Source organism: Pipistrellus kuhlii, unplaced genomic scaffold (assembly GCF_014108245.1).
Source record: "Pipistrellus kuhlii isolate mPipKuh1 unplaced genomic scaffold, mPipKuh1.p scaffold_m20_p_1, whole genome shotgun sequence".
NCBI lineage: Eukaryota > Metazoa > Chordata > Mammalia > Chiroptera > Vespertilionidae > Pipistrellus > Pipistrellus kuhlii.
Window position 1 is genome coordinate 73,881,680 of NW_023425404.1, and position 15,303 is coordinate 73,896,982.

A 15,303-nucleotide genomic window follows, 5' to 3' on the forward strand; every position below is an offset into this window, starting at 1 on the left:
AAATATCTATCAATAAGTGAATCTAAAAATCAAGTGAATAAAAAATTCTGATGAATAGAATAAACTGGTAAATATAATAGAATCAGAGGTTCAGAAAGTAAGTGGACTGATAATTCTTGGGGGGGGGGATAGAGGGAATGTGGGGGGAGTATGGAAAGATATTGGACAAAAATCTTATACCTATGGACAAGGACAGTTGGGGGGGAGGGGTAAGGATATGGTGTGGGGTGGGAACCGGGTGGAGGAGAGCTATGGGGGGGGGGGGGGGGGAAACAGCTGTAATAATCTGAACACTAAAGATTTATTTTAAAAAAGAAAAGAAAACATATGGCAATTACTGGAAACATCAACATAAACCAGAATCAATTTTTAACATCTTACCTTTCTGTTTCAGACTAGCTTCAATAGTCACGAAATTCTCAAAGAACACATAATAAATATGTGAAAAATGTTGGTCAAAAAACTGTTTAAGGTCGATAGACTCCGCATTCTCTGAAAAATAAATGAAAACAATTTTAGTGATTACAATTACAAATATATGTTAAATTATGTTAAGCAGATATGACAGTTGCAAGTTTTCTTTAACGATTTTAGCTTTAATTTTATAAAATGATCTAGTCATCACAATCTTTGTTTTGACAAAGAAAACAATGCCACAGAAAGACTTATTCAAAACCATAAACCAAACCAAAAAAAGAAGTCAAGTTCCATTTTGAATTCACAAATATGCCTCTAACTTCTCCCTTAAGACAGTTTAAAATCAGTATTTCTACAAATAATAATATATTGTGCCTAAAATACATGTTCTCAGTAAATAGGTATCTAGCAGGTTTTATAAATAAGTACTTAAGTATTGTAAAGCTTAAATACAGATAATAGTGCTCTAAAAGAACTGTCAGTGTAGTCGAGGGCACACAAAACTAAACATAGAAGAGTGGGCTTACAGTTGTGAGTATGTGAAAGTTTATTCTTATATTATTAATTATTGTATTACTTATTTATATTACAACTGTAAACCTACTTTTACCCACCCCTATATTATTGTACCCACAGTAGAAAGTGTTAGGATCTGAAAATGAAGTTACAAAGTATAATGGCAATTTAGAAATACAAAATTTCTTTCAAAGCTCAATGAGAGGTGAAAATGGAGAGAGAAAAAAATGCCTGAGGATATCTATACATATAAAAGCCTAAGCAACTGTGGCAACCAAATCAACTTAACGGACGACCGAACAGGCTGTGTAGGGGGACCAGGCCAGCAGGGGGGTTAGTGAGAGACACTAACTGCCCCCCTGTGCCAGCCTGGTCGCCCCACACAGCCTGCTGTTTGGTTGTTACTCTGAGGGCATCTTGACCAATTTGCATATTACCCTTTTATTAATATAGATGTCAACTAGATTTAGTGTGATTTTGCAATATATACTAATAGCAAGTTTTATATTTGACTTTTTTTATTTCATTAAAAGAAACTGTTTTGCAGCTGCATCTTCTATATCGCAAAGCACTCTATATCATTACTTAAATAATTGTTCAGATGTACCATTTTCAGATTTTTAAAGATGAATAATAATTTTTCTTAAAAAGATTTCACAAGAAATGGCATGTCTAAAATAAGTGGCTGATAGTAATATCCAACTTGCCTCTAGAAAGCTCTAAGGATAACTGATGAAAAAGCACTGATTACTGAAAACCTTGAAGCTACTGATTTAAAACTAGTGACCTGGTATAAGGATGCCTGCGTATTGAAAGAAAATTAATTAGAAGGCAGCCGGTGGGGCGGGACTGCATACACCCTGGAGCCAAGCTCCTGTGGTTCCTCCCTGGTTGGCTACATATAGCTTGAAGAGCATCTGTGGAGTGAGCGGGATCCCTCTGGCAGGTGGGGTCCCTCAGCCTGGCCTGCAGGGAGGGGGGAGGGGGGGAATCAGGCCAAAAATTGGCTCTCCAACATCCTACAAGGGGTCCTGGAGTGAGAAAGGGTACTCTGCAACATTGCTGTCATATCATGTGTGGAACGCAAATGTAAGTGTGCAGTAAACCAGATTCGGGGCTGACAGTGTCCCAGCATCAACATAACCCAAGGCTCAAGGTGTACTTTTACAGCTCCAAGAGGAATCAGGCTCCTCCTCTCTGGTTTATAGGCACGTCATCCAAGAACCACTGCTGCCAAGTCACTGCAATTCAATAACTCCTGTGTTGAGTGTCTGCCGCCTGGTGGTCAATGCATGTCATAGCTACCAGTCGGATGGACACTTAGCATATTAGCCTTTATATATAGATAACTAAAGGCCCAGTGTACAAAATTCATGTACGAGGGGGGGGGGGGGGGCGGCGATGGCGGTGGAAAGGAGGTTTGATGTCCCAGTCTGCATCCTCTCCAATCTGGGACTCCTCTAGGGATGTCCGACTGCCCGTTTAGGCCTGATCCCGGTAGGATCAGGTTCTAAACGGGCAGTCGGACATCCCTCTCACAATCCAGGAATGCTGGCTCCTAACAGCTCGCCTGCCTGCCTTCCTGATTGTCCCTAACCGCTTCTGCCTGCCAGCCTGATCACCCCCTAACCACTCACCTGCCAGCCTGATTGATGCCTAACTGCTCCCCTGACAGCCTGTTTTCCCCCAACTACCTTCCACTGAAGGCATAATCACTCCTAACTGCCTTCCTCTGAAGGCCTGGTCACCCCTAACTACCGTTTCCCCGAAAATAAGACAGTGTCTTATATTAATTTTTTTCTCCCAAAGTTGCGCTAGGTCTTATTTTCAGGGGATGTCTTATCTTTCCATGCGCTAGGTCTTATTTTTGGAGGATGTCTTATTTTCAGGGAAACACGGTACCATACCCTGCAGGCCTGGTCACCCCTAACTACCCTCTCCTGCAGGCCTGGGTTCCCCCCAACTTCCCTTTCCTGCAGGCCTGGTCGCCCCCAACTTCCCTCCTATGCCAGCCTAGTCAACCCTAACTGCCCACCCTTGCAGGCCTGGTCCCTCCCAACTACCCTCCCCCGCTGGTCTGATCGCCCCCAACTGCCCTCCCTTGCACACCTGGTTCCTCCCAACTGCCCTCCCCAGCTGGCCATCTTGTGGCAGCCATCTTTGACCACATGGGGGTAGCCATCTTGTGTGTTGAAGTGACAATCAATTTACATATTACTCTTTTATTAGATAGGATGTAGATAATGGCAACAATTTTTGGGTAACACCCAGGAACCACTTACTATCTGTGATATTGTGATTGAGGAAAGACTGAAGAAATTCAATTAAGTCACCATAGCCAAGCTAGCAAAATTCTTTAAGTAGAGCTGAAACATGAGTATAGATTTTTATTTTAACAGTGGTAGGTAGTAAGACAGACATGAGCAGGGAAAGGACAATGAACCAGGTACAGAAGATCACTGATGGGAAAAGTCCTGGGTGCCTAGCAATGAGCAAAACTGAGAAAACAAGGAATTCACTCCCAGAGTAACCTATCCTCCTTTAGCATATCACAGATACTGTGGTTTAGACCCCCTGACATTTCATATTCCTAGTTATGGGTTTGGAGGCTCCCTTGACTTTTCCTCTGCTGGCATGTACCTAGTCATGGGGTAGACCCCTTAGAGGAGAAACAAGGGGCGGAAGAGTGGCTTCATTGGACTCCCATGCAGACCCTTGTATGACCATTCCCTTAAGCATTATCAACAAGGGCTAACTTCTAGACCTCAGTTGTGTTTCAGCTCCAAGCCCAGAAAAGCAGTAAAACCAGACAAGGATGCCAGGGCTTATATCAGGACCAACTGAATTGACTAATGACTCCCACCCATGGTAAGGTCCAATCAGTAAAGGCCAAGACCAAGAAAGGACACATCTGGAAATCTTATATTCTAATAGTCCTTCCACTGGGACCTACCCTAAAAACTCCACCCTTAAAAACCCCGAGGGGAAAAAACCAAGATAAGGGCCTAGGTAAATGCAAGTATTCTCAGATTCCCACAACCAAGTTAAAAGAACTAGGAAAATCCAAGATGGTGGCATAGGTAAACTTGTTTCAACCACTTCAAAACTACAACTACAAGATAAAACAGACAACATCTAGAACCACAGGAAGACTGAGTGGAAATTCTACAACCAGAAGGGAAGAGAAAAGCACACTGAGACTCAGAGGCTGTGCGAAAGTGCAGAGGTACGAAGGTGCGAGCGTGGAAAGGGCTGACAATGGAGTACGCAATGGTCTTTCTCAATCAGGAGGCAGACACAAGCTCCTAACTGCTCTGAACTCCAGTTCTGGACGAGACTCTGGGGACTCAGATTCATACAGGGAGAAGCTGGACTGTCTGGCGTCGAGAGGAACTCAAGGGCAGCTTTTTGTCAGAGGTGCTTGCAGTGATTACCAAGGGACACTGAGACCCAGGGGCCTCTTAAGGCAGGGCTGACAGGAAGCCATTGCTGTTGGCTCCACCCTGAGACACCGCACCACCCAAGCTGTGCACAGAGGCTTTTGCATATGAATGGCCTGGTCCTTAGACATCTAAAATTACCTAACCAACTACAGCTGAGTCAGAGAGACCCAGAATATCCAAAATAAGGCCCAAGTCCCCACAGCAGCTTGCATTGCTTCACAGCTGGGCCTCATCTGGGCACTTCCAAAACCGAAACAAAGAAGAGGAATCTGCAGATCTCTCTGTAGCTTCGGCTGGGTAGCCTCAGGCAGAGGCTAAATTAGCACCTCCTTGGAGATCCAAGAGCCAAAGTACCCAGAGGTCCGAGTGGGACCATCCAGATTACAAATCCTAGATCCATAAGGGACACACTCAGGTGTCAGACTCAGTGAGCACCAAAGCCCCACTGAAGCAAGTTCTGCCCCATAAGGGTGTCTCCAGCACAGAAGTTCTCCCTTCATATACACAGCTGATCCTGCAAGCCAATTGGCCAGGAGATCAATTCCTCCCAGTGATACCAACAACAATCAAGACCTCTGGGACAACTTCAAGCGTACCAACATCTGAATTATGGGAGTGCCAAAATAAGAGTGAGAACAAGATAATGAAAACCTATTTGAAGAAATAATGACAGAAAACTTCCCCCACCTGGTGAAAAAAATAGACTTACAAGTCCAGGAAGCATAAAGAATCCCAAACAAAAGAAATCCTGAGAATCATAATACTCAGCTATAAGAATATACTTTAAAAAAAAAAAAAAAAAAAAAAAAAAGAATATACTTAAAATTCTGAAGTCAATCCATAATAATAAGTATTTAAATTGGTTCAAATTTTTTCACTATTCTAAAAAACAGTGCATAGATCCTACAAACATATTCACTTATATTCTCAGAATATTAAGAAATAAAAATAGTGGTTTCAAAGGGTATACATACAATATATTCATTTTAGACGACCCCGTACCCCCCCTGTGCACCGGGCCTCTAGTTAATTATAATAAAATAGACAAATCACTAGAAGTAAATATGTACAATGCAGGGGGAAAAAAACACCACCTATACCTACTTATAGATAGGAAAGGAAGATTAGAAGCTTTCAGGTGTAAGACTAAGGAGTAGGGATTATGGTACAGTAATATTATTAGCAAATGCATAGGCATCTCAGAAAGTGATTTCTGGTTCAATGACACTAAAATGTAAAGTAGCTGAGTGGGGTAACAAGAAGCTAAAGAGGGCAATGTATTAGACAAAGATAAATTTATATTGGGATACTTGGAGTTTGAGGTATCTGTAGGACACCCTAACATTCATTTACTGTTTTCTATCAATGTTGAATGTTGTAAAAGATGAAAAAGTAACCTGGAGGTTGGTGATACCATTTATATAAATAGAAGGGGGGAAAAACACACATTTAGATTGTGTAGGCATTTTATTTTGGAAAGAATAGATCTGGCAAACATACTAATCACCTATTTCTCTGTTTTCTCCAAGTTCTATTTCTATCACAAAAGTGCTTCTAAAAGAACATATATACACACAAATTATGATGGGAATCAGAATCAAGAAAAAGTGTTTTAACAACAAAAAGCATGCTATCTTTACTAAGACACTGAAAAACATGAAACCCAACATGTTTCAAATTTCACTTTAGCTGCTAGGAAATCTAAGAACCAAATTCAATGCCTACAGCTGTAATCAGCTCATCTCTGAAATCTGATAATGTTTAATTTCTGTAAGTAGTAGGTATTCAGTTGCTTATCACAACTGTGCTATTTCACATTTTATTCAGTCCTATCCTATCTAATAAAAGAGTAATATGGAAATTAACCATCACTCCACTACACTCACAAGCCACGTCCACCAGCCAATCAGAGTGAGTATGTATATTAACACCATCCAAGATGGCTGCAACCATGAAGAGAGCAGGAGGGAGGCTTAGGTTTCCCTGGCAATGGATGAAGCCAAGCTTTCCACACACCCTGGTGGGCCCAGGCCTCCATTCAAGGGTACAAAGTTTCAATTATAGAAAGTAAATAAATTCCAACAGAAATGGCAGCAGCCACGGAGCTGCAGAGAGCAGGAAGCCAAGTTTCTGCAGCCCTGGTCGGCCCGGGTGTACCAGATCAGGGTGGGGGCAACCACTCCAGGCCGCAAAGTTTCAATTATAGACATATGGACAATATAACTTGTCCATATGTCTATATGACTTGTGTGTGTGTGTGTGTGTGTGTGTGTGTGTGTATATATTTATATAGACATATATTTATATGTCTATATAAGTATAATTTAACATACACAAAATGAACTAGATGAAAACTATAATGTCTGAGATGAAAAATAAACTGGCTGACTGCATATAGCAAAAGAAAAGAGTAGTGACTTGAAGACAGAGAAATAGAAACTATCCAAGATAAAACAGAGAAGAAAAAAATTAAAAGAATGTCAGTTGTTTTCCTGCCATGAGACTTTCCAATTCTAATAATACTTTCCAATAACCTAATCTAATATTATAGTTACTAAAGCACTCATAAATTTCAAAAAGAGGTGGGCGAACTAAGTACGGGGAAATGACTAAAATTTTCGTAAACTTTTTGAAAACTATAAACCCACAATCTAATAAGTTCAATAAACTCCACCCAAAAAAATATTTGTAAAACTATACAAACTATACAAATATTTGTAAAACTACACATTGCTAAAAACTATACCCAGCACACATTGCTAAAAACTGGTAATGAAGAGAAAAATCTTAAAAGTATGGAAGTAGTATGCACAGCGGTGTCTACTGGGTGATATTATACTACATGACTAGGTGGCATTGATTCCAGGCATACAAGGATGGTTTAAAATCCACAAATGAATCAATTTAACAAATTTACAAAATGAAAAATAAAAATCCTAAGATCATCTTAATAGGTACAGAAAAAGCATTTCACAAAATTTAACATCTATTCCTAATAAAAACTCTCAACAATGGCATTTTTCACAGAAATAGGTAAAAACAATTCTAAAATTTGTGTGAGACCACAAAAGAGCCCAAATAACAATGCAATCTTGAGAAAGAACAAAGGGGGAAGTATAACACTCTCTGATTCAAACCGTATTACAAAACTATAGTAATCAAAGCAACATAATATTGGCATAAACAAATTGGTATAAAGAGAACAGAATAGAGAGCCCAGACAAAAATCTATGCATAAACGGCCAATCAATTTATAACAAAGGAGCAAGAATACACAACAGAAAGAGGACAGACCGTCTCATCAATAAATAAGGTTGGGAAAACTGGATATCCACATGCAAAAGAAAAAAACTAGGCCCCTATCTTATACCATATACAAAAATTAACTGAAAGTGAATTAAAGACTTGAATGTAAGACCTGAAATCATAAAAACTCCTAAAAGAAAAAAATAGGTGGCAAACTTCTTGACATTAGCTTTGGTGATGATTTTTTTTTAATCTGAAAAACAAAGCAAAGCAACAAAAGCAATAAACAAACAAGTGGGATTACATGAAATTTTAAAAGCACAGGAAAAAAAGAACAGCAACAACATGAAAAGGCAAACAATTGAATAAGAGAAAATATTTACAAATCATATATCTAATACAGAGTTAATGTCCACAATATATAAAGAACTCATACAACTTTATAGCAAAATAACAAACAATCCAACTAAAAAATGGTGAATTATTACAAACACTTAAGGAAAAATAATACCAACTCTACATGAACACTTCCAGAAAAAAATTTATTTTTTATTTATTTTTTAAAATATATTTTATTGATTTTTAACAGAGAGGGAGGGAGGGAGGGAGGGAGAGAGAGAGAGAGAGGGAGGGAGGGAGGGAGGGAGGGAGGGAGGGAGGGAGGGAGGGAGAGAGAGAGAGTGCGCTAGAAATGTTGATGAGAGAGAAACATTGGCCAGCTGCCTCTTGCACACCCCCTACCGGGGATGTGCCCGCAACCAAGGTACATGCCCTTGACCGGAATCGAACCTGGGACCTTTCAGTCCGCAGACCGACGCTCTACCACTGAGCCAAACCGACTTCGGCACCAGAAAAAACTTTTTAAAAAAACACAGGGGATTAAAGACGTTGATGGAGTAAGGGTATGCCATACAGACATGTTCTAAGGACCAAAATGGAAATTCAACTAAAATACAAAAATAAACAAAGAAACCAATCCATCTGAATAATCAACTGAAGACTAGCAGGAAAGAACCAATAACCAAGGACGGAAAATGGAGACTGCATGGAGCGTGGTAGGCAGGATGGAGGTTTAAAAGGGCTGGCTGAACTCCCTCAGACAGCAGCAGAAGTTTCGGAGAGATATCTCAGCTGAGTGGGTTTACCACTGAGAGCTCTGAGCTCTAAGCCCCTAGCTGGGGCCCCCAGCAGAGAGCATCAGAACTAAGAAAGGTGCCCACATAACATATGGCTATGAAATGCAGCAGGGTTGCTGTCTGACAAGGAGATAGCTGTAAATGCAGAAACCCTCTTAAAGGGCCAACACACAAAATTTCGTGTGCAGGCACTCATCTTGTATTCTGGCAAAGGGAGGGCAGGGTGGACTGGAGCCATGTGAGCAGAAGCCAGGGTTGGGGCTCTTGGGTTAGAGCTCAGAAGGCAGACACCCCAGTTTCCCATGCTGAGGACATCATTCCCAGGGAGACCTTTGCTATCCGGGTTTTTGGGAAGAGGGAAGACAGTTGGCCCACCCTATTAGAAAACTCCTTTCCCCACCTTGTGGAGTTTCTGAGGGCCATTAAGAGACTGACACGTTCCCAACCGAGTCATCAATCACCCTTAGATAATTAGTACTGAGAAGACCCAACATATGAACCTCCTCATTAGATGTCTCTGAAGTATTCTCACACAAAAAAAATGTTTGACTCACATTTAATCAAGCCTCCAAGCCTAACTTTCATTTTAAGGGAAATACAAACTTAAAGTTTAAGGATACCATTAGAAAGCAATCAGGCAAACAAAGAATGTACAACTTTCTGTAGGGCACCCACCCAGGACTCTTCAAAAGAAAATGTCATCAATCAAAACCAAGCAGAAGTTAAGGTGGTAGATTTTCTAGACTCTCTAAATCTTGATTAGATCCGGGGGGAAACTGCATAGAAAGTCTTCGGGGACTGTTGGAAAAGTTTGTCTTGTATATTAGTTGTGATCGAAGAATACTTTTTTAATTTTTTAGGTATGATAGTGACATTGTGGTTATCTAGGAAATTGCCATTCTTAAGAGACTCATGTTGAAGTACAGTAGGTCCTTGGGTTCCGTTGGTGACCCGTTCCTGCGCTGCAACATAGTGTGATTTTCACCATAAGTCGGACCCCACCTACATAAGCACCTACGTCACTCACATGGAGCACATACACAGGAGTAATGAAGTGAAACAGCAAAAAAAAATTTATAGATAACAATTCCTGACCTTTACTTGTGGTAAATAAATAATAATTTAAAAAAAAAACAACACATAAGTTCAAATGTACATATGTCAAAATGACGGAACTTTATTTTTTTATAAATAAAAGGGAGATGGCGATTTAGTTACATGGATTGCCTGTATTTAGGGATAATGATGTCATATTGACAACTTATTTTGAAAATGTGTATGCATCAGTTTGTGTCTGTGTGGGTTGGAGAGAGGAGAGAGAAGGGAAATGTCAAACATTGTGGCTCTATTCTTTTAAACAATTTTAAGTGTTTTAAGTTTTTCCCAATAAAAAGTAAGAAAAAATTTTGGTAAAGTTAAAAAAAGATTGAAAACAACTAGCCCCCAGACAAAAGCAACTGCCCCATTCTGTTGAAAAAAAAAATCTTACCACACTGTGGACAACTACCTGAGGGCTATTCAAGACAAATCCTATCAATCTGTAGGCAGAGGGAGTACTTGGAGGCATTGAGTCTTTGCCTAGTCAGAATCAGCATTTAACACTGTCCTGCACTAGAGATTGGGAGGTATAGCATATCTATCTTATACACAGTCACAAACCCAAACAGGCAGCCAAAATGGAGTAAAAAAAAAACAAAACAAAAAAAACCAACTTTGGCTCAGTAGATGGAGCACTGGCCTGCGAACTGAAGAGTCCCAGATTTGATTCCAGTCAAGGGCACATGCCCTGGTTGCAGGCTCAATCCCACTGTGGGATGTGCAGAAGGCAGCTGATCAATGATTCTCTGTCACCATTGATGTTTCTATCTCTCTCTCCCTCTTCCTTCCTCTCTGAAATCAATAAATATATATTTAAAAAAAAACTTAAAAAACAACAACCCCCAAATGAAAGAACAAGAGAATTAATTCTCCAGAAGGAGAGATAAATGAAATGGAGATAAAAAACATATCAGACATAGAGTTCAGAACAATGATGATCAAGACACTCAACAGCATTGAGTAACTATGAAGAATGACATAGCACTAATAAAGAACACAGTAGAAGGAATTCACAGCAGATTAGGGGAAGCCAAGGAAAGATCAGTGAATCAGACAATATAATAGAAAAAAAATAACGCAATCAGAGAATCAAAAGAAAAACAATTTAAAAATAGGAGGACAGCTTAAGGGAACTGTAGGACATGATATGTAACAATAGTCACACAATAGGTGTACCAGAGAAGAAGAAAATGAGCAAAGACTAGAGAACATTTGAATAAATAATGGCAGAAAACTTCCCCAACCTGGTGAAAGAAAAAGTCACACAAGTACAAAGACACAGAGAGTCTTAAGCAAGAAGAACCCAAACAGGCCCATGCCCAGACACATCATAATTAAAATGCCAAAAAGTAAAGACAAGGAGATAATCTTAAAGGCAACAAGAGAAAAACAAACTGTTAACTACAAAGGAGTTTCCACATAAGGCTGACACCTGATTTCTCATCAGAAACTCAACAGGCAGAGGGACTGGCATGAAGTACTCTAGGTAATGAAAAGCAAAGATCTGAAACCAAGATTACTGTATCCAGGTAGGATATCATTCAAAATAGATGGTAAAATAAAGAGCTTCATTGATTTAAAAAAAAAAAAAGGTTAAATGAATTTATCACCACCAAACCAGCAGTGTAAGAAAGGCTAAAGGGATTGCTGTAATGAGAAGAAAAAAAGAGAAACATGGGCATACAAAATTAAAATGCCAATCATTAAGTACATATCAATAATAACCTTAAATGGTAACGTAGACTACTGTAACCATTATGAAAAACAATATGAAGTTTTCTCAAAAAATTAAATATGGAACTGCCATTTGACCAAGTGATCTCAGTTCTAAAACTACACTCTAAGAAACCTGAAACACCAATCAGAAAGAAGGTATAACCAGGTATAACCAGCAGGGCTTGGCTCAGTGGTTGAGCATAAATCTATGAACCAGGAGGTCATAGTTTGATTCCTGGTCAGGCTAGAGCCCTTATTGGGCTCCCACTGTGGGGCACAGGAGGCAATCAATGATTTTCTCTCATCATTGATGTTTCTCCCTTCCTCTATGAAATCAATCAAAATATATATTTTTTTTTAAAAAGGAAAAGAAAGAAGGTATGCACCCCTATGTTCATAGCAGCCTAATTTACAATAGCTAAGATCTGTAAATAGCCTAAGTGCCCATCAGTAGATGGGTGGATAAAAAAATGTGGTACATTTATACCATGGAATACTATGCAGCAATAAAAAAAAAATCCTCTTACTCTTTGAAATAGCATAGTCAGAACTGGAGAGTATTATGCTAAGCAAAATATGCCAATAGAGAAAGACAAGTATCACATGATCTCACTCATATGTGTACTCTAATGGACAAAATAAAGTGATGAACAAAACAGATCCAGAGACATAGAAGCATAGGACAGACTGCAAATTTCAGAGGAAAGGCGAGGGAGGGATGGTGGGTGGAAAGTGATCAGAGAACTTGTATGCATATATGCATAATCCATGGACACAGACTACAGAGTGGTGAAGGCCTGGGGTTGGGGAGGAGGTGAGGGGAGGAATGGGAAATGTGGAGGCAGAGGGTTAGAAGTGGTCAATGGAACTGAAACCAGTTTGGGGATAGAGCGTTGGCCTGCGGGACTGAAAGGTCCCAGGTTTGATTCCAGACAAGGGCATGTACCTTGGTTGTGGGCACATCCCCAGTAGGAGGTGTGCAGGAGGCAGCTGGTCGGTGTCTCTCACTCATCGATGTTTCCAGCTCTCTCTTTCCCTTCCTCTCTGTAAAAAACAATAAAATATATATATTTTTAAAGTGGTCAATGGGGAGTTGGAGAGGAGGAGAAAGAGAACATATGTAATAATTTCAACAATAAAAATTTAATTTAAGCCGAAACTGGTTTGGCTCAGTGGTAGAGCGTCAGTCTGCAGAGTGAAAGGTCCCAGGTTCAATTCCGGTCAAGGGCATGTACATTGGTTGCGGACACATCCCTGGTGGAGGGTGTGCAAGAGGCAGCTGGTCAATGTTTCTCTCTCATCGACGTTTCTAGCTCTCTATCTCTCTCCCTTCCTCTCTGTAAAAAATCAATAAAATATATTTAAATTTTTTTTTTTAATTTAAAAAAAGAACACTTATATCAGGTCTAGTAATAATTAATATCGTTTTTTAACATTCGTTTAAAGTCTTGCTTGGCGTTGACTTGTATTGACATAACCTTCAAACACGTGGTATCTACAGAACGTGTGAAGTGCAATTAACAAGTTTTGCTTGAAAAAGTTCGTGTTTGGTTTGGTTTTTGTTGCAAAACTAGGGCTAAGAAGATGGCGGATGAAGAGCATATTCGGCACTGCATGCTTTACAAGTTCCAATTAGGAAGAAAAGCAAGTGAGGCTGCAAAAAACATCTGTAGTGCTCTTGGTCAAGATGCAGTTAGCGCCAGAAAATGCCAGCGTTGGTTTGAGAAATTTCGCGAGGGAAATTTTTCGTTAGATGACAAGAGTGGTGGAGGCCGTGTGTCCAATTTTGATCAAGAAGCTCTTCAAGCTCTTTTGGTGCAAAATCCTCAAATTACTCAACAAGAGCTTGCGACAACTTTAAATTGTTCACAAAAAACAGTTTCCAATCAATTGCGTGCACTTGGCAAAGTCCAAAAGTTTGGAAAATGGGTTCCTCATGAGTTGACCGACAACAACCGTAATCAAAGAGTCACAATTTGCAGTTCGCTCCTCTCTCGTCAAAACCGTTTGCCGTTTTTAGAGCAAATTGTGACCAGAGATGAAAAACGGGTACTGTATGTTAATTTGAAAAGGCGGCCTCAATGGTTGGACAATAATGAGGCTCCGCAGCCCACGCCAAAACCTGACTTGCATGCGAAAAAAGTGATGTTGTGTGTTTGGTGGAATTTTAAAGGAATTCTTCATTATGAACTTTTACCATCTACCCAAACCATTACAAGTGCAGTGTATAGTGCCCAATTGGAAAGGTTAGCCCAAGCTTTAAGAGAAAAAGAACCCGCGCTGATTAATCGGACGGGCGTAATTCTTCACCACAATAACACACAACCGCATACTGCAAGAATCACTGCTGAAAAACTGCGCCAGTTGGAATGGGAAGTTCTCCCTCAACCTGCCTATTCTCCTGATATCGCCCCTTCCGATTACCATTTGTTTCGTTCTTTGCAAAACTTTCTTCTTGGAAAAAAATTTAATAATGAAGAATGCCTCAAAAATGCATTGACCGAATTTTTTGCATCAAAATCACAAGAATTTTACAACAGAGGGATTAAAATGCTTCCTGAGCGTTGGGCACAAGTAGTAGAAAACAGCGGCAACTATATTGTTGATTAAATTTTGTTGTATTGTTTAAATTCGATTTTTAAAAGTATTAGAAAACGACATTAATTATTACTAGACCTAATATTCCAAGGCTAGCATTACCTGGTATCAAAACAAACAAACAAAAAAGTCACAGGAAAATTACAGACTAGTATCTCTCATGAATATAAATACATAAACAATAAACAAAATTTTAGCATATCAAATGCAACAACATATAAATACTAGAGGCCCGGTGCACGAATTCTTGCTCCAGTGGGTTCCCTCGGCCTGGCCTGCAGGATTGGGCTGAAACTACCTCTCTGACATCCCCTGGGGTCCCGGATTGTGAGAGGGTGCAAGCCAGGCTGAGGGACACCACTGGTGCACCAGTGGGGCCAACAAGGGATGCAGGAGATCTCCAGGGCATGTCCAGCCCATCTCACTCAGTCCCAATCTGCCAGAACCCAGCAGCAAGCTAACCTACCAATTGGAGTGTCTGCCCTCTGGTGGTCAGCGTATATCATAGCAAGCAATTGAGAGGCCTTAGCATATCATTAGCATATTATACTTTGATTGGTTGAACGGACATCAGACACTTAGCATATTAGGCTTTTATTATATAGCATGACAATACACACAGGACCATTGAGCTTACTCCCAAGATTGCAGAGTTGTGTAAACATTTGAAAATCAATGACTATAATACATCATATTAACAAATGAAAAGAAAGATCTTTCCACCTCAACAAAAGAAGAAAACTATTTGACATATTTAACATCCATTCTTGATGAAAAGTTTCAGCAAACTAGGAATGGAATGAAACTTTTTCAACATGACAAAGGCTATCTATGAAAAACCTACAGTTATCATATTGTATGGGGGGAAAAAATGATTGCAAGACAAAAAACAAGACAAGGATATCCAATCTCACCACTTCTATTCTACACTTTACTAGAGGTTCTAGTGAGTTCAAGACAATAAAAAGAAATAAAAGGAAAAATTAGAAAGGAAGAAGCAAAACAGTATTTATTCACAAGCGAGATTGTCTATGTAAAAAATCCAATGGAGCCGGCACCGGTTTGGCTCAGTGGATAGAGCATCAGCCTGCAGACTGAAAGGTCCTGGGTTCGATTCCGGTCAAGGGCATGTA

At 39.9% G+C, this 15,303-nt stretch overlaps 1 protein-coding gene across 14 annotated transcripts in view; it reads right to left on the reverse strand.

The window, feature by feature from the left end:
* RALGAPA1 (Ral GTPase activating protein catalytic subunit alpha 1) overlaps positions 1–15,303 on the reverse strand; it is a 224,591-nt gene that overhangs the window by 202,919 nt on the left and 6,369 nt on the right. For all 14 annotated transcript variants that reach the window (XM_045585379.1, XM_036451922.2, XM_036452055.2 and 11 more), the window contains one exon: positions 382–492. In XM_045585379.1, the coding sequence (XP_045441335.1) occupies positions 382–492 (111 nt within the window). Of the gene's footprint in view, positions 1–381; positions 493–15,303 lie in introns of those variants that run through there.